At 45.3% G+C, this 20179-nt stretch overlaps 1 protein-coding gene across 3 annotated transcripts in view; it reads left to right on the plus strand.

Annotated features, from left to right (window-relative positions):
* Positions 1 to 19535, plus strand: part of TAL2 (TAL bHLH transcription factor 2) — a 44730-nt gene extending 25195 nt beyond the window's left edge. For 2 of the 3 annotated variants that reach the window (XM_065549855.1, XM_065549854.1), the window contains exon 3: positions 15741 to 19535. In XM_065549855.1, coding sequence (XP_065405927.1) covers positions 15751 to 16104 — 354 coding nt within the window. In that variant the 5' untranslated portion in view covers positions 15741 to 15750 and the 3' untranslated portion in view covers positions 16105 to 19535. Of the gene's footprint in view, positions 1 to 5026; positions 5153 to 15740 lie in introns of those variants that run through there. The other variant, XM_024108496.3, reaches the window with a different exon arrangement.
* The last annotated feature ends 644 nt before the right edge of the window (positions 19536 to 20179 follow it).

A 20179-nucleotide genomic window follows, 5' to 3' on the forward strand; every position in this document is an offset into this window, starting at 1 on the left:
TGAAACCACTTAAATCCTACTTTTTATACTTAATAAAATCACTTTTGTTTATTAATTAACCCAGAGTAAGTGATTAATACCTGGGGGAGCAAACAGCTGTGCATATCTCTCTATCAGTGTTATAGAGGGCAGACAATTTATGAGTTTACCCTGTATAAGCTTTATACAGAGTAAAACAGATTTATTTGGGGTTTGGATCCCATTGGGAACTGGGTGTCTGGGTGCTGGAGATAGGTGACCTGTTGAGCAGTTTTTGGTTAAAGTCTGCAGCTTTTGGGGGCATAGACCAGACCTGGGTCTGTGTTGCAGCAGGCTAGTGTGTCTGGCTCAACAAGGCAGGGTTCTGGAGTCTCAAGCTGGCAGGGAAAACTGTCTCAGGTGACAGTCCCAAGGGGGTCTCTGTGACCGAATCTGTCACAACCCCAGAGGACACTGGAAGGAGAAGACTTGCTATCTGCCCGCAAAGACAACAGCAGGTGGGCTGGTTGGCTTTCTGCATGCTCTGTTTTGTGGCTGTGTTATGGAGGCATGGGTCTGCTAGGTGCTTGGAAAAGGAGAGGCTTTGCCCTTGGAGAGTCCTAGCAGAAGATATGCTGTATGGAGCTCCCTGTGGATGCCTCCATCCGGCAAACCCCACTCCCAGGGCAAGGATTTCTCGAGGTGCCAATGCTCTCTGGCCCTTCAGTGTAGCCTTCTGTGGCATCCACCCAAGCTGCAAGCTAGGCCTGGAGTAGTGGTGCGTGGTGTTACTTGCGAGGAGAGACCACATGTTTAGGGCAGGGAGCAGAGGCTGTATGTTTGAGGCCGGGCACATGTATTGGTGCTTGGGCAGCTTTAACTTTCTCATTTCTGATTTCAAACTTTGTCTTAGGTGTTGGGACATGCAGTGGGATGGCCCAGTCACGGGATCATGGTTACAGTTGGAGAAGGCCTGGTGCCCCACACCTCTCTGCTCTGCCAACAGCATCAGCCTCGGTTGCTCCCTCGTTCCTTTTCCCACTCCTGCCTTCGGACCTTCCTTTGTGTTATTCCCTGTGTAGAGAATGACCTCTCAGCCCTGGTGCACCAGGCCCTCCCACCACCTTTCCTCACACAAATCCCTCCAAGAGACTCCCTCCCTTTCACAACCACTAATCTCCAAAGTCAATAGAAGCACAGAGTAACCACCTTCATGCTGCAGTGCATCTTGTCTTCTGTGCCTCTCTTTATGGCCCTGATTATGTGAACTCCGGAGGGTGGGTGAACCCCTGCCTCCGCACTGAGCCCCACTGACATCAGAGACACTCCACACATGTGAAGGGGAGCGCTCACCCCATGTGCTTGCAGGATTGGAGTTATAGACGGTAAATTCCCTAAGGCAAGGATGAACCGGCACCTGGGCTGTTCCTACTGAAGTCAAGGGCAAAATCCCTGTTGACTGCAATGGGAGCAGGATCTGACTGTTTATTTTTTGTTTTGTGCTGATAAATAATAGAACAAGAAGAATTAATACGAGTCCATGCAGCCCTCACCCTGCCATGGCAGACACACTCCCGCCAGTACATTTTCCAGTGTTTTGTCTGGCCTGGTTTTGAAAATCCTGAGCAATGAGGAGTCTAAACAACCACGGATAACAGCTTCTCTCTCTCCCCGTTTTGGAATGGCATCCCCTGTTCCCCATCCATTGTGTACTGGCTGGAGTAGCTCATTGCATGCTGTGGGTAAATAATGATTTAGAGGAAGTTACACAGAGGAGGTGCATTCTGCGACTGTCCAATGTAAATTACATGGAAATTAGGCTTCTGTGAGGCCAAAGGCCCCTGTGGAATAGGGCTGTTAGTTCACATAACACTTGTGCTAAATGAAGCGGTTGACACAGCTTTCAGAGTGTAGTGCTGCTTTTAATTTGCCGTGCAAAAGGGCTGAAGGTCCACTTTAGCTCTTCAGGGAGAGAACTGCAGCAGCAAGGGTCTGTGACTCGGTCTTCCCTGAGAAAACGACGTCCCTCCAGAGGGGGTTTGTTAATGGTGTAGGGCACAATCCGATTACATAAAACACCAGCAAATTCTTTAAAGTCCAGAAGGCCAGAGGTGAAGGCAAACTCTTCCAGCCTTTGATACCTTGATTCAGGGCAGGTTGACGATTTTGGGGGCTCCCTCAGTGCCCAGTTCAGGATAGCATGTAAGCTTGTGCTTAACTTCAGGTTCCACTGACTTTAATGGGACTTAAGCATGTGCTTGAAGTTAAGTGCTGTCCTGAACAGGGATGTTTTTCTGAACTGGGTCTAAGGGAGGTTATTCTTCAGCGTCCCCATGACAATCTCTCATTCCCCCTCAGTCTCTTCTCCCTCACAAAAGTGGTCAACCTCTCCTTCCCTGCCCTCTGGAGTCAGTGTGCTTAGAGATCAGCAAGCCCCATGAGCCATGTCCATCCAAGCTGGGAAGGAGATCCAGGTTACTGCTCTTGAAAGCCAGCGCTGTTTATTTTAAATGTAAATGGTATTTTTCAAATCAGGCCAAGCTCCTGGCCCCTTGGATGGTGCCCTGCACTGCCATGTGAGAGCAACATAGGAGCCTTGGCTATTTAGGGCAAGAGAACCCCGTATTGGTCTGCTGCAATGTGTCCGGCTAATCTGAGAGCTTTCGTGGGTCCGAACAGAGTCCCACCCAGTCCTGGTCAGAAGACCGGTTGCTGCGATGTGGCACTTGAGAAGAGGATGTTGGGATGATCCTCCATGGCTTAGCCCTAAGTGGAGGGAATTGGATGTTGGTAAGATGGGAGACAGCCTGGCTCAAAGGATTGGTGATGTGCTATCCAGTTTCTCAGCTGCAAGGCACCAATTCGAATCCAGCCCTATCTGTAGTGACTGAAAGTTCTTACCATCCAAGGGCTGTTCAGTGGCCCTGTATTTTATAAATAAATAATCTGTGGCCAATCATACACATATACTCACTGCTCATTTCACAGTCATGCGGCAGCAGGGTATAACTCATGACCTTCTGCTTCAAAAACGAGGGTCTTTGCTGCCTGAACAAAAGATAAAGGGCTGTGAGCTCTAGTAGTAACAAGGTGTGATGAAGTGGGGATTTCCCCTTGTTATGTTGTATGTGAGTCTTACTGTTGAGCCTATGTGTGTTTTACTGTTTTGCATGAATCCTGTGTGTGCCTCAGTTTCCCCGTGTGCTGCGCCAATACCTCAGTGGTGGGAAGAGGGGTGTGTGACTTTGGCTGAGACCTCTGGGGCAGGTGAAGATGCTCCAGCTGCCTGCACCTATGCTATGGCTGGTGCCCTTCGTAACCTGAGACTCAGGAGGGGGATGCAACCAGGTGACGACCAGGTGACTCTTTGCCCAGGAAGTGAGACAAAGAGAAGGAGGAGGCGCAACGGGGGTGTCTGAGGTTGGGTTGCTGGAAGTTGGCAGTCTGCCTGCAGGGACTGGAAGAGGGGGAGTCCAGGCTGCCTGGCCCAGGACTCCCCAAGATGGACTTGGCTGAAAGTCACTGATTTCTGTGCTAACAAGGTCTGTTCCACGCTATGTTCCCGTCAACTAATAAACCTTCCATTTTACGCTGGCTGAGAGTCAAGTCTGACTGCGGAGTTGGGGTGCAGGGCCCTCTGGCTTCCCCAGGAGCCCCACCTGGGCAGACTCGCTGTGGGAAGCGCATGGTGTGGAAGGGGAGGCTGAATGCTCCAAGGTCAGACCCAGGAAAGTTGAAGCTGTGTTAGCTTCTTGCCCTGGTGACAGTATGCTCAGAGACAAGAGGCTCCCCCAGAGTCCTGACTGGTTTCATACGGAGTAATTCCAGAGCATCGCCCCGGTGATGACACAAGGTTCATATCCCCTGATGGCTGAAACCTCTAGCAGGCAACATGATGCCGTGCACAAGTATTTGAATAGCTCTGTCATTCTATCCAGGAGAAGGTAGCAGTCACACAAACAACCAATACCCCATTCATTCTGTGTGGAATGAGGGGGGAGATCTCTGCCCAGCTGCTAATGAACAGGTGTACACCATGCAAGAACTATAGACACTAACTGGCATTTTTGTTGGCAGCTTCAGCAGGGCGGCCAAGGTCCACCTGGACCACAGGTACGTTGCCCTCCATCCCGAGAGCAGATCTCTTGGAATCAGACTGGTGGGGCAGTGTGGGGAAGCTGGGATTTCAGTTGCCCCAGGCTGTACCTGTTCTGTGAGAAGTTCAGCCTTTGCTGACTTTTGAACTTAAAGCAGAGAGTCAGTCTCTTTGTCATGTATGAAGAATCCAGCATATCCTCCCTAAACTCGCAGTGTTTAGTCTTTGGCAACAGAATGAATCTTCTGAGAATATAAGTAAATCTGTTCATTAGTTTCTGAATTAAAATTTATTTTAAAATGAGCAGAGGATTATAGAACATAAGAACGGCCACACTGGGTCAGACCAATGGTCCATCTAGCCCAGTCTCCTGTCTCCCAGCAGTGGCCAATGCCAGGCGCCCCAGAGGGAATGAACAGACCAGGCAATTATCGAGTGATCCATCCCCTGTGTCCCACTCCCAGCTCCTGGCAGTCAGAGGCTAGGGACACTCAGAGCAGAGGGTTGCATCCCTGCCCATCCTGGCTAATAGCCATTGATGGACCGATCCTCCAGGAACTTATCTAATTTATTTTTTAAACTCTGTAATAGTTTTGGCCTTCACAACACTGGTCTCTGGGGGCATCACTTTGTCACCTTTCACAAGCCCTGACTGTACTAAAACAATCAAGAAAATAAAATTCTTGCTAAGTTATGCCCCAGCAATGCCCTGTCCAGCTTTCCCCAAAGTGCAGCCAGACCCTGCTTAAATCTCTACGGCTGGTAGCTGCTGTTTCACCTAAAGCGGCCTGGCTCATCCTTGCAGAGAAAGGAGAGGGTGTGTAGGGGAGAGAGAAAAGGCAGGACAGAGAGAATCTCCCGGGAGATGCAAAACAAGCTCCCTGGATTGCTAGGACTAGTGGTGACACGCGCCAGACAAAGGAGCTGGCATCCTATAAATGAGGCAGCCAGGATCAGCAAGTGGCTGACTGCAGCAAGAGCAGCCTCTCTGTCCAGGGTCTGTGAGCGCAAAGAGACAGAAGGGAAAGCACCCTAATCTGCTGGAAGTTCACTGGCTGAACCAGGTTTCAAGAGCAGCAAGCACCTGTGTTTGGGGAAGTAAGTGACAATGGCTTTCTGCTTAGCTAGTCATTTGGGGGCTTGTATGTCTGCATTGCAACTTTCCTGGGTGTGCACAAGTTTGCTGTCGGGTATACACAGCCAAGTGTACCCTTCCAGGAAGGAATTCCTGAATTCCTTTTGCCATCAGCTGGGTCTTTACTAATAATGACTCCCGTGTCCTGTCTCTGTAAAGCTAATAAAAAAGCAACATAACAGACCAGCTGAAGTGCTATGAAAACTGCTACTTACAGGTTACTGAATTCAACCGAAAAGAGACACTTGTGTTGTACTCCTTATGTGCCTATATTTTTCAGGCTGTTTAAAATTTGCTAAAACTTGGCAATAAAAATCTCAAGCAAGGAGCAAATATTTGCTGCTTTTGATCATTTAAAAAAAAAAACCGAGTGGGGCTATTTAAAAATTATATAAAATCCAAACAAACTTCTTAAAACGCGGGATTCTGTGATTTTTATAACCAAACACTGTGGGCCTAATTCTGTATTGCTCTGCTCCCGGTGCAGTCACTTCCACCAGTGCAAAGTGGGTGTAGAATGGCCCTGGATCAGAATTGACACTCATTTTACACTGGTGAAAATGACTGCACAGAAAATAAAGCCCTTTGATCTCAGAAATAAAACGAATATAACTCGATAGCACCGTCTAATGGCTTCGGGCATTTCACAACAAAGCTTTTAGAAAGCCTAAAGTAGGCAGCTTGTTATGCATATTTGTGCAGTAGATTGTGTGTAAATAATATGCATTTAAATACTATGAATATCAATAGATAAAGATCTACAGAGAGAGCTTTAAATTCTAGATTCACACATATACATTTAAAAAATCCATATTCCATCACTACTCCTTTACTGTGCATGTGAGAGAGAGCGCGAGAGAGATGTGAATGATTTTCATTTAATGGAACAGTTCCCTAGGAGGAAGATTTAGGTTTCCTCCCCTTCCAGTCTATCTGAAAAAAATAATATCAATAACATTCTAAAAAACAATATAAATAGCACTTTTTAAAAAAAATTAAAAAAGCTTCTTAAATTGGTTCGTACCTGCTAGTCTACGGTGGTTCCAAATTTCATGTTCAGGTCTATTGCATAAAGCTCTATTTGACTAAGCAAATGAATAAATAATAGAAAGAAAATGTTTCTAAAATAAATTGTCAAAACTTCCATAGGAGCAGGATTAGACCCAGCATTGTGTATGTTAGATCCTTTCTCTAAAGATTTGTGTTTCTTTTTTGTTTTTAAAATTCCAATATATAAACAACCTTCTCTTTTCCCCTTTACATAAATGATGAAAGTTGTTGAGACACGAATCCCTATACCAATAAAGGCCGCGTTAACAAAGCGTCTAACCCAGCTGAAATGTCGTTTGGAGGGAATATGCACAGCCAGCAGAGTGTGGTCACAACAATATTGTTCTGACCACACTAACTCTGAATTTTACAGACCTAATCCTGATCTCACTCGCACTGGAGATGAGTAGTAGCCCCATTGAAGTCAATGGAATTACAGTGGAGTGAGATCAGGATTGGGCCCTTTGTCTCCTGGTAGTTTCCATCTTAACATAGAAAGGTAGGATTTGCCACAGTGGATCAGTTTCTCAGTGATTATGGGGAGCAATAACTTTACTTAAACACAGCAAGCCAAATTAATTCCTGGGGTAACTCCATGCAAGCAAGTAGAGCTGCACCAGGTATGATTTTAGCCCTGTGTGTTTGGAAGTTAATATGTACTGCATACACACAATATGAGACATATACATATGTATGTATCTGCTCTTACTGAAGTCAAAGGAAGGCTGCTCTTTTGCTGAACTCTTAGATCCAGAATGTACCATCCCTGCTTCCTTCTCGACGTGGCACAGATTTCTTCTGTCACTAAGAAAGGGGAGGACTCTCCTCACGTTCAAGGCAGATCTAGGTGGTTCAAGCAAACGGGTACCCTTCCAATAATACGTTTTACCCTTCAGCTTTGTGGCAACAGATGCACAGGCAGAGAGATATGGCCAGATACATCAGTTGTCATGAGTTGGCGATATAACTGAAGGGTGGTCTTAGAGCAGAGGGTCATCCACAATAGGGGGCCCCTCAAGAATTCCTGTAGTATTCCCATCGTGCTTGGATTTTCTTTCTGATCAGGAAAGCCTGGACCCGTGACACTTGTATATAATATTTGGGAAATGAATTTGATGGAGGGCCTGTGTTTTAAAGAAAACCATTTGGACCAGGGATCCAAGCCGCAGCCTGATAGGGTTCAATTACCTCTACCTTCAGGATGGGGGAGCAGCACAATGCCAAATGGGCAAGAAAATATTTTACAGAAAATAATTTCTGACACTAATGTGGGCTTAATGGATACAGAGCACAGGTGTTTATCTTTAACTAACATTGCTTTATAAATAGCACTGAAGCGAAGGCCATCATACCCATGCAAATTTGTCAGCCCTTGCTCACACCAAACTCCCACCAGAGCCCATGAGAATCCTCCTTGACAAAGGACTCTGGGGTCTGGCTTTATAGAAATATAAGTGCAGCGAAACAAAGGAGGGCAAAGAATGTTCCTAATGAGCGAGCAATGGGAAAAGGAAAAAGGGCAAAGAGGTCTGTTTGTCCAAGTGCATGGAATTTAAATCTCAGAGGCATTAATGGAAATCTTTAAATTCGCAATTTGCTGAGAGGAGAACAGACCCTCTATGCTCTGCCATGTGTGTATAGGCTCAAAGCTGGCAGATCTACTGGCCTACCTTTTAAAACAGGACTCCTGATTTTAGGTGCCTTCATTTTTAGGTGCCCAACGTGAGACCTCCTAAAGAGAGAGAGTGCTAAACACCCATCCTCTGAAATTCAGGCCCCTTTAAGGGGTCTCAAGTTGAAGCACCCAAAATAACAAGTCACTTTTGAAAATTCAGGCCATATTTCTCAGTAAGTGTTAGATCTGACCAGGCTGAAAAGCAACATTGAATCATGTTAAAAATGTGCAGTGGAGTTGTAGCCATGTTGGTCCTAGCATATTAGTGACACAAGGCGGGTGAGGTAACATCTTTTATTGGACCAATAGCTTCTCTCTCTCACCAACAGAAGTTGGTCCAATAAAAGATATTACCTCACGCACCTGGTCTCTTAAAAATGTGATGATAAATATTCTACAGTATCAGAGGGGTAGCCGTGTTAGTCTGGGTCTGTAAAAAGTGACAAAGAGTCCTGTGGCACCTTATAGACTAATAGACGTATTGGAGCATAAACTTTCGTGGGTGAATACCCACTTCGTCAGATGCATAATGTAGTATCCCCAAAATACTGTAATACTAATTGAAGCATGTAGGTTTTAGACCATTGGTTTAGAACACGGCAGTACTCTTTTAAAAATACTTGTTTATAGTTTGAGCGTTCCAGCAAACCCTGGCTTCAGAGGGGAAGGTTCCTGGGTGCCGAGATTTCACAGGGTCAATTTTGTCACAGATTTATAGACATTCAAAATCTCTGCCTTGGCTGCTTTGGTTCTTATTGTGTATTCTCCACAGTGTTATGCTTTCAAATATTCCATAGTGAAATGACCACAATGATGGCGGTACGTGGCTTGAGAGTACAAAAGAGCCCCCAGTTCATTCAGACAGCTTATTCCCCCTTTTGCGTGTATTTATTAAAGGTGGTCACTAGAACTGTTAAACACAAGAAATATTTATTATTGTTCTAGTTCCTACTGGCCCCTAATAAGATCAAGGCCTATTGTGCTAAGTGCAGTACAAACAGACAATAAGAGACAATTCCTGTCTCAAAGAGCTTACCACTGAAATAGACAAGACAGGCCAAGGAGGAGAGGAAAATGGAGGCACAAGGAGATGAAGGAATTTGCCCAAGGCCACACCCCAGAGGTAGTGGTAGAGCTGGGAATAGGACCCAGGTTTCTTGATTCCTAGTCCAAGGCTCTATGCACTAGACACCACTGCCTCTTTTTTATCTTCTTGCCTTTAAATCTGATATCCCTGCAATGGGAACTCCTGGCAACATGGCTCCACCCTCTATAGGAGCCACAAGGAGCTATGGACAGGTAGGGGTGGTGGTGACATTGGTTATTCCCACAGTGATGAGCATTAGGCCCATAAGCCTACCATCCATGTTCTGCTTTCAGGGAACTCAAACTCGTTTCTACTGGGTTTTCTACCAGGACTTCAAAAGACCCTGCGTATTAGTGCTGGCCAGTGTAATATCTTGTGACATCCATGCCAAATCTTCCCCTCCCTGCTGGCTTGAGTTCCACAGCCCAGTGCTACCGTGAAATGGAAGGGCGAAACAACGGGCTTCCTTTTTCTCCTTTGTTTCACATTGCACCAATTCACACTGAACAAAACTCAGTACTAAGTGTTTCTCCGGGGCTCTTTGGCCCCTGTTTTAAAACAATCTGGCAAGTATCTGCGTGAATTGTGAGTCAGGCTCCATCTTTCGTTTCATTTCCTGTTATTCAAGGGCTGAGGGGACTCAGAAAACCTCGACATGAAGTATTAAATAGCGAGTGTTAACCCACCAGTGGGCCTCCCTGTTGGAAAAACAGTGCTGTGCTGTGAGTGTATTTGTGAGGGGCCAGATCCCTGATGTCAATGGGAGTGATGACTGAGCAAGGATTTCAGGATTGCAACCAAGGGGCCAGATTCAAGGGCAGGAGAAGAATGGTGTAATTCCATGGAGGTCAAAGGTGTTAGACATGGGATAGATTTAGTCCAAGATATTTGTTTATATCCAGCCTGTTCATAATTACTGAGTCCCGGCCTCCATCGCAGACCCGTTCGCCCCCCACCCATTAATCACAGCTTCAACAGCCATTCGCTTTGGAATATCCAAGCAGAAATGTCGCTTTGTGCCGGGAATTCCTGCTGCCGCTTCTGCTTGAACACCCATTCAGGGTATTTAATTCTTGTACATAGCGAGGCTGCGAGAGCTGCTGCTATTGAGAAAGAGATCTTCATCTATCCTCTGCATTGTTTAACTTGTATGGCTACATCTGAACCCATGTGAATTTGTTTTCTGAGGAGGTGGACGGGGTAACGAGCTGCTTCTGGTACTTGTTTGCTTGAGGTTTATTCTCATTGCTGCAGTTGAACTGCTTTGTGAGTGACCCACAGTTCGGCTGCGCAGGGTTATATTTAATCTGCATGTCTTGGTTGAACTGTAATTCTGCGAATACGGCTCTCATGTCACGAACCAGCATCTGTCACATGATTTTGGGTCTTGCTTGCATGATCCAAGGGAAATGAGCCAAATTCTGTTCTCAGTTACAGTGATTTAAATCCAGAATAACACCACCAATTTCAATGAAGAAACCCTGGATTTATACCTCTGAGAGCAGAATTTGTTCTCTTGGTCTAAGCTGGCATTTGCCTGGTTCTCTTTCTGTTTAGGTGAATGTAGGACTGTTTGTCTGTGTCTGGTGGAGGTGAACTGAAAGAATGTAATGATGAATCCATACCTGCAGATTAGTGCAATATATATTCCTGTATTATAAATGTATAAAATAGTGGCTTTGACACAGATTCACAATGAATAAGTAGCTATACAACAAACAAACAGCGGGTCGATGATAAAAGTTCCATATACTGTATCGGAGAGAATAAATAATACAGCCCTTAGATGTGTAATATTAGCATAAATCAGAAGCGGCAAATAGTTTGAAAGCAAGGTGGGGAGTCGGGAAGGAAGCACCGATGCAGCTGAACCATAAGGCAGATCCTTCCTTGGTATGCTGGCCGCCTTTGCAGTGTTAGATGTAGGGGACACAGAATGCCTTAAGGGAGGTCTTGTATGTGGCAGTAGAAGAATGGGCTAGATTAGAAGAAAGAAATGGACCAGAATTGTGGTTGGTTTCTGAGACATTAGAATTACTGCTGTGTTGGAGTAGGTTGATTGTAAGTGGGGAGATCTCTGTCCCAAACCCTGAGTAGATACAGACTCTGTAAAAAGGATTCGATGGGGGGGGGGGGGGCAGAGGAGTGTGGTGTTTGCTGATCTTGAACAAATGTCAGAGATGCAGCGGTACATTTTTAATATGTCACACAGGAGCTGGACTGATAAAGACAGCTGTTTGCTTACAGGACTTGTGTTAACAAATCCGGTATTGTCCTCCACTGAAAAAAAGAGAGGGGAGCCAAAGAAAGAATGACGGGAAGGAGTGGGCAGTGCTCATCTTTCCAAAAATAATACCCCTGCCATGATGGGATCAAATACTTGGAGAGTGTTGCTGAAGTGAGGCCAGTGATCTATTCTAAACCATTCTCCTGGAGCATTTCACTCAGTGCTATAAGTAAACCCCAGGAAAAGAGTCAGTATTTTCACTCTGGATTTAAAGTGGGCATTAAGCAGACTCAGAACTATTAAAATGCACATGCCAGTATTAAAGTCCAGCCTGTAATGGTACCATCACCACTAATAAAATAAACAACAAAGCACTGGAGCGTTGCCCAGCCTTTTTAATGTATCTACTTTCATACACAAATCAACTTCTCTATAAGCAAAGCAACTAACGTAAGCGGCACACGATTATAATAAGGAACTGCTAGGAAGACCTCGTTAAAAATATACAGGAGAAAGCATAAGCATCCAGGCAACTTCTGTACCAAATTAGGGATGAGGATGATGTACAAAGTCAGTGCAATACCCATGCTTCAGCAGTGTTTTGGCAAGTAAAATACACACAAGCTCTTTTAAATGGGTTCAAGAGACAAATTAAATATACGCTCTGTAGTGCAAACCAGAAGCACAAAATGAATGAGAGAAGATTCCCAGCAGGAACAATCCAATAGGACCCAACATTTCTGGTTTTTGTTTTTTTTAACAGAGACAAGGGTGGTTTGGCGAGATCATTTTACCCTCTGGTAAAACACAGTTTAGAAAAATCAGGTCTTGATAGCAGCTGTGAAATTATAACAAAATACAAATGTTCTAGGAGCTGACGGAATGTAATTTCATTAATGATCTGGAGGATGGTGTGGACTACACCCTCAGCAAGTTTGCAGATGACACTAAACTGGGAGGAGCGGTAGATACGCTGGAGGGCAGGGATAGGATACAGAGGGACCTAGACAAATTAGAGAATTGGGCCAAAGAAATCTGGGTTCAACAAGGACAAGTGCAGAGTCTTGCACTTAGGACGGAAGAATCCCATGCACTGCTACAGACTAGGGACCGAGTGGCTAGGCAGCAGTTCTGCAGAAAAGGACCTAGGTGTTACAGTGGACGAGAAGCTGGATATGAGTCAACAGTGTGCCCTTGTTGCCAAGAAGGCTAACGGCATTTTGGGCTGTATAAGTAGGGGCATTGCCAGCAGATTGAGGGACGTGATCATTCCCCTCTATTTGGCATTGGTGACACCTCATCTGGAGTACTGTGTCCAGTTTTGGGCCCCACACTACAAGAAGGATGTGGATAAATTGGAAAGAGTCCAGCAGAGGGCAACAAAAATGATTATGGGGCTGGAGCACATGAGTTATGAGGAGAGGCTGAGGGAACTGGGATTGTTTAGTCTGTGGAAGAGAAGAATGAGGGGGGATTTGATAGCTGCTTTCAACTACCTGAAAGGGGGATCCAAAGAGGATGGATCTAGACTGTTCTCAGTGGTACCAGATGACAGAACAAGGAGCAATGGTCTCAAATTGCAGTGGGGGAGGTCTAGGTTGGATATTAGGAAACACTATTTCACTAGGAGGGTGGTGAAGCACTGGAATGGGTTACCTAGGGAGGTGGTGGAATCTCCATCCTTAGAGGTTTTTAAGACCCGGCTTGACAAAGCCCTGGCTGGGATGATTTAGTTGGGGACTGGTCCTGCTTTGAGCAGGGGGTTGGACTAGATGACCTCCTGAGGTCCTTCCAACCCTGATAGTCTATGATTCTATGATAATTGAAGGCACCAAAGTAGATCTGGGGATTACCATGAGAACACATTAAAAAAATGGAAGAGTGCATGTTCAGTGACAAACTCAGGGGAATTTGCACCTCCGTTCAATGCTTTCACGTCCAACGCATTAAGATTGAAAGCTCTATGGTCAGGGACCATCTTTATAACACCGTATATAATGCAGTTGGGCCTCAGTCTCTGACTTTGGCCTTCTAAGCACTATTGTAAAATAAATCATAGTAATGCTGTCAGTATTTTCGTGATGGTTTGGTACTTAGGGTGCTGGATCAGTACTTCGAAGATCTGGTTTTGAACTCCCAGTTCTGCCACAGATTTCCTGTGTGAACTTGTGCAAGTCACATAACGTTTGCCTTCCAGCCCCTGCTCAAACCATGTCACCTGCACAAGGAGCACTTGCACTTCATAAATGAAAAGATGATGATGATGATCGCCTAGCAAAGACTGTGCAGTGAGGGGACAAAATCGGTTGATAATTCTGAGCTGTGGATGGGAAGGAGAGTGGGGAAGGAATACTTAGTCTAGAAAAAAGAGAAGGGCAGTGTAAATCACTGAGCCGCAGAAGGGTCTAAGTGCCTAATGGCATTGGTGGATACCAATCAACTTAGGATGGGATTTTCAGAAGAGCTCGGCATTGGCCTAACTCGGCCGCCAGTGACATCAATAGGAGCAGAGTCCGGCCTATGATGGGTACTTTGTGAAATCCTACCTGTGAACCACATTTAAATACTATAGGATATAAATTACTTTAGGCTCACTGTAAAGCCATATTGGTCTGGAAATTGGGTGTAGCCTGCGATATAAGCTGGTCAAAGCTAGGAAAGCTACATTTTGGTTGAAACTCAGATTTTTTGTGTCACAGTTTCCCCTGCAGAGCCCAGTGCAGTAGCATTTATAGCAGACTCACCGACACTGAGCAGTGAAAATAAAGCCAGTTAGTATCTTTCCACTGAGCGTTTGCAGCTTTGCCAAGTTGCTTTACCCTCCCCGTTGAGCCCTGTCTGTTCTAGTGATGAGCGCACATCCCGTTACTTCCTGAGCAGTCCTTACTTCCAGCAACGAGATGAATGTGGATTGGGAGGAGAAGCAGGCCACTGCTTCCCTGAAGGGTTCTACTAACATCCTACAGTCACAGTCCTAATTAGACAATGCTACAGTGCACCAGTGCTGTTTCCCTAGGCAGTGGTTCCCAAACTTTAACAACCTGTGAACCCCTTTCACTAAAATGTCAAGTCTCGCGAACCCCCTCCTAAAAATGAATATTTCCAGGGATTTTCTCCTTTACCTGAGTATAAATTATAAAAGCAGTGATCTTGGAAATATAAAATGTGTTTTTATGACATGCTTATCACACACTATTATTAATTATTATTTATCATTACAGTATTTTTATTACATTATGAAAACGGCAACACTCATCCAAGATCTCACTTTCATAGCTTGGATCACTTTGAATAAGTCTGTTATAAGACAAGGCTCCTACATTTCATCAAGTTGTATCAGATGTGAAACAGCAGGAAGGTATTTAAGAAGCCAACTCAAAGAGATCCTCCTACACAAGCATTCAGGTCTTGAGCAGTCCAGGCAAACAACGCACGTTACAACAAAGCTTAAATTTGTTCTTCATAATAATTTTAAAAACAATATTAGCTGCCAGTTTAATTTTAAACCCAGCAAAAAATATCCACCTCCCTTTCCATTTCTTATAAGGAGTCTTGAAGTTTAAATCTCCTCAGTGTGATAGATATGCTTGCTTTGATCTGCCTAGCTCTTGGAAGTCCAGGGGCTCCAGGCTGCTGGCCCCGGGCTGCCCGGGGTCCCTATGGACAACTCTGTCTGCCATTAGGGAATTTTTTCCTGAGAACTCCCTGTAACATTTTGCGAACCCCCAGGGGTTCCCGAACCCCAGTTTGGGAACCACTGCCCTAGGGGGAGTATTTCTCATGGTGATTGGTAGATGTCAGGGCCCAATCCTTGGGTCCAGCTGGGCTTTGCTTGGTTTAGGACCCAGGGTGGAGGTGGGCAGCAGTGGCTCTATGCCATATTTATCCCTTTTTGCCCTATTCTGAGGCTGGACTAGGGGTGGATTTGGCCCCAAGCACAATTCAGAGCAATTTCAGGGCTACTGTAACTTGTGTCAGCTGGTAATGGTCCCCAGCGGGGCAGTTATGCTGGCTTGGGACTGTCAGAATGCTGCTGCTCTCTGACCATGTCCCCTCCCCAGTAGACCCTCCTGTGCTGGGATCTGTGAGGGGAAGTGGTGCGGAGGCAGCTACACTGTCTCTATGCTGCCTGGGGATTCCTTCGCGCCAGAAGAACCCTTAGATGTCTGGAGAAGCGAGCTTTGCAGCCCCTTGGGTGGCATAAAAGAACTGTCTGGGAGAAGTCAGGATCTTTCCCTATGTGTGCTCCTTCCTCAATCCTCTGACAATACAAGGCTAGTTCTCTATTTCTGACTGCAGTTGCTGAGATTGTAGTCTGGGCAGGGAGAGGGACACAGGTCACCTTGGGGTTATGGTTAATCCATAGCTGGGAATGGCAATCCATCAGCCAGGGCAGGGACAAATTTCAAATTGCTAGCAACACTCTCACCTCCCGTAGAGTGCTACTATTCTACAGCCTGAAGGCAGGTCTGAGACCTCTAACTTCCCCTCGTTGTCCTCTTTGCTTTTCAGAGCCTTGAGTATGACCAGGAAGATCTTCACCAACACCAGGGAGCGGTGGAGACAGCAAAACGTCAACAGTGCCTTTGCCAAGCTGAGGAAGCTCATCCCCACACACCCTCCGGACAAAAAACTGAGTAAGAACGAGACGCTACGCTTGGCCATGAGGTACATCAACTTCCTCGTCACGGTCCTGGGGGAGCAGGGCCTGCCGCAGACAGGAGTGGCCGCCCGGGGGAGTATACTGGGGCTGTTCCAACAAGCCCCCCATTTGCAGAGTATGGAGGAACTGACTCTGATTGAAGACTGTGGAGTCCCTTCTCCGGGCACAAGCAGCAATATCCCGGAGTGCTGGTCAGAGCCATCGTCTCCCTAGCAGGCAATGAGTGATGCAGTCCTGGTGTTAGTTTGATAGTCTCCTTTGCATAACGTGGATTGTTTGCCTCTGTACAGTATTTATCTATTTATATCTATTACTGTTGTATTAAATATATTTTTATTTAAAAGGAAAGGAGGTGGAAGGAATCATTGGAAGGCGGACAATGGCATGGATGAATAGGGAATGGTGTTCGACCCTTGGGAATTTGCAAGGATTCAATATAGTGATTTCACAGATTCATGGAAAAATCAAAGCCGAGAGGGGACCATTATGATCTGAGCCTCTGTATAACAGAGGCCATAGAATTTCATCCAGTTATTGCTGCAGTGGAAGAGATTATTCTTCCTTGCTACATAAGGAGAAGCTATCAAGTCCAGTTGCTTGTGGGTCAGCTGGCGTGTTTCACTTAAAAAATATCCAGCCTTGACTGAAAGGTCCAAGTGATGGAGCATTTACCACATCCCTTGGTCGGCTCTTCCAAGTTAAGAGTTTACATCTTATTTCTGAATTGAATTTTTCTAACATGTAGCTTCCAACTGCTGGATCTTGTTTTGCCTTTGTCTGTTAGACCGAAGGGCTCTCTAACATCAGAATGAAGCACAAATGAGTATATAAATAACAGCCACCAAGAAATTAAAACAGAAATGCCAGCCTATGTTGAAAGAAGAAATGTTATGGGCGAAGTTTCAGCAGATGCAGTGGATAGAGTCCATCAGCAAATCTATACCCAGCTGTGGGAGCACCGGGGGGAAACTGGCCGTCCTCATTCTGGCTCCATACAAAACCCACAGAGAGGCTGCTCCTCCGGCCTTCCATGGCAGGACTTAACGGGCCAGGAGGTAGCCTTATGTACATGAATCCCCTGGCCCAGCAAATGCCCCTGTATGCAAACGTCTAGGCAAATTCCACACCACCTGCAGACCATGCCAAACAAGAGTAGGAAGGGGGGACTCCGTGAAGCTGTTGCTGACCAGAATACAGGCCCACATGAGCCCAGCTTTTCCAGCAAACATGTGTGCCCATTTGGCACCCTTCCTGAATTAGGTTTCCTATGATCGTCACTCCTGCATATGAGACCAGTGCATATCTCTACCAGAATGGGCGAGGTCGTGTTTGTACATGTACCCTGTGTGTATGTACCATGGGCTTCCCTTGAAACGTGCTGATTTTGCCTTTGATAATTAGATGAGTTCTCCTCACTGTGAGTTTGAGCCAAAGCCCAATGAACTCAAGGGGAAAAAATGCAGTAGGAAATACTTGCATTGAACTCAGCAGGCTACGGATCATGCCCCATTAGCAGTAGCCCCAGTACAAATTAAGGTAGGGCGTGGTTCTCAAACTATGGGGTGGGCCTCCCAAGGGAGGCATGGGAATGTGTCAAGGAATGTGCACACTCAGTGTATGGGGGGGGGTTGGTTTTTTTAAGCACTCTGGACTGTGGCTGTCAGTCCCGCATGGCTAGGGCTCGTGCAGAAGGGCTGTGCACACCCGGGAAGCAGGGATAAAGGGGATAGCCAGAGCCCCGGGGTCAGGTTCTTCTTTCCACCTCCCTCAATCCCTCACTGGAAGGCAGCCGGGGCTCAGGCTATCCTTTCCCCAATCCCAATCCCTCACCTGGCTGTGGTGGGGCTCTGACTGTCAGTCCCGGTGTGGCTGCAGCAACGCAGAAGTAAGGGTGGCAATGGGGCACTAAGTCTGCTGTGAAAAGTTATATTGATGAATATCACTTTTCACATTGCCACCCTCATTTCTGTGCTGCAACTGGCTTGCGCTGCCTTCAGAGCTGGGCACCTGGCCAGCAGCCGCTGCTCTCTGCTCTGCCTTCAGAGCTGGGTGTCCAGCCAGCAGCCGCTGCTCTCTGCTCTGCCTTCAGAGCTGGGTGGCAGTATATGTACTGGGGGGGAGGGGGACATAAAGAAGGGGGGCCCGATCAAATAAGTTTGAGAACCACTGCTGTAGGGAATGCCTAAATTATATAGCAGATACTGAGATGATAACATTTAAGTATCTCAGGCAATTGTCAGGCGTTTAAGGATGACCATGTGGAGTGGGAGAGCAATTGCACTGTAGAATGTTGCTCACCAATCAGGTCATTTGAGTATCGGAGTTGCCCTCCTGTGTCAGCAAATATCTGAACAGCTCATAGGTGTTAAAAATCAACTTGAACAGCAGGTAGAACATCTAGGGATTCAAATGTGAAGGGTTTCTGGGTCAAATCCTGCTCCCGCTGCAGTCAATGACAAAACACCCATTGAGTTCACAGAGACATGCATACCTGAGTTTGAAGAACATTCATTATGGTTCAACAAGTGAAAGTGACCCGTGCTCTGCCAGATCTCCTTGGCTGCTTCTGCCTCCTAGTGAGAAGATGAGCCACCTTCAGAACCTGCAGTTAGGGCTTTGAGTGCATTACACTGCTTGTAACATTTACGCTTGTAGCATAGGGAATCTGTCGCCCTATGGTGAGTTTCCTGTCAGAATCACACAAACATCTCCACATTCCCTATATATTAATTTGTCTCAGGGGAGCTGACAAGGAAACAGATTTGGCCCAGTTGGGCATGATTTTTTGCTGATCTGAACACTTACGAAGACTAAAGTTTGTCAAAAACATTTTTACTATGGCTCTGTGATTGCTGCTGAAGCACAGTGGAGCTAGCAGAAACCTTTCAAATACTGACAAAAAAAAAGCTGAAAATTTTAGTGAACAATTAATTTTGTTTTTCAAAGAGCTCTGGTTTCCTGCCTAGTTACTCCTAGATTTCAGCATTTTGAGGACATGAAATGAGTGAAGACACTGAAGAGCATCTGAATGGAAACACGCCAAGAGTCATTTTCATGATCTGTGAAGTTCATGCTTTATCCTTTCCTATGCCCACTTTAATGTGGCTACATGGATTGATATTGTCTATTCCAGGCATAGGCTCAAATTTAACTGGCTAGCTTCTCATCCTGGGTATCTGTTGGCTTCAATGGAGTTACACCAAGGATAAATTTGGCCAAATAGGAGTAAACATTTACATGTGAGGATTGTTGGTGCTATTCTTTCCATCAGCCCATTGCTATCATTGGAAATGTTTTCTCAGCAGCAAGAAAGTCAAAACAGATCCATCTTTGAGCTGAGTATTGTTGTCAAGGATCGGGAAGAAAGCCTAGCAGTTAAGCAATGTGAAATGCTTGTTATTTATATATTGAAAGCTTTTCTTATTCTTGGTTCAAGTGTTTTTTGTTTTCTTTTCATTTAGGATCTCCTACTCGGAGGTACAGCATGTGTATGACTAGATTTATCTACCAAAGATTTGTTTGTCAGGACTTCTCTTCGTTTTTTGTGATTTCTTATCTGTATGGCTGTGAACAAATATGGTGTAACTGATCACATTTTGTTGTACACAATGTTATTTAACTGCTAATATATTCAAAATAAATTATTTAAGAAACTAACCTTTTTATCTTTCTAAAATTTACTCTTAAATTCAAAAAACATCTGGCAGGGGATATCAAATAGTAAAGCAGAATGAATTATAATACCAGGATCATTTTCATGTTCAGCAGCTGCATGCTGCTTCGGATTCTTCAGAAAAGTTTACCAGCAATGCTTAGAAGTTAGAGACGGTCCAAAAAAACAAGGATAAAACCAAACCACCCCCCTATATTTTTTTTGGAAAATGTTCTTACTTTTTTTTTAGTCGATGTTTCATCAAAGTGTCAATGTTTGAAAGATTATGGCCAGCTCTTTGGTTGATCAAAAAGTTATAGATCAGTAAAAATGTGTTGCAAAAACGTTAATTTTTTCCCCAAAATTTAACAATTCAAAAGATTTCAAACAGCTCCATTTTAAAAAGTAGAGATGGTCTGAAACCACAAAACTGGGACCCAGTTGTGGATTTTGAACACCCCAACAGATTGGGATGTTCAGAGAGGGGACACTTGCCATGTTCTTATTGGGATCCAGGTTTGAATTTCAAATATCCCCAAAGCTCAGTGATGCTTAGAATCCGGAGTTTGTTTCTGGTCCATATCTGTCCCCAAAGGGTTGGTTTTATAATCTAGTCCCAGTGGTTGTTGGATGGGG

This window comes from Chrysemys picta, chromosome 6 (genome assembly GCF_011386835.1).
Source record: "Chrysemys picta bellii isolate R12L10 chromosome 6, ASM1138683v2, whole genome shotgun sequence".
NCBI classification, from domain to species: Eukaryota; Metazoa; Chordata; order Testudines; family Emydidae; genus Chrysemys; species Chrysemys picta.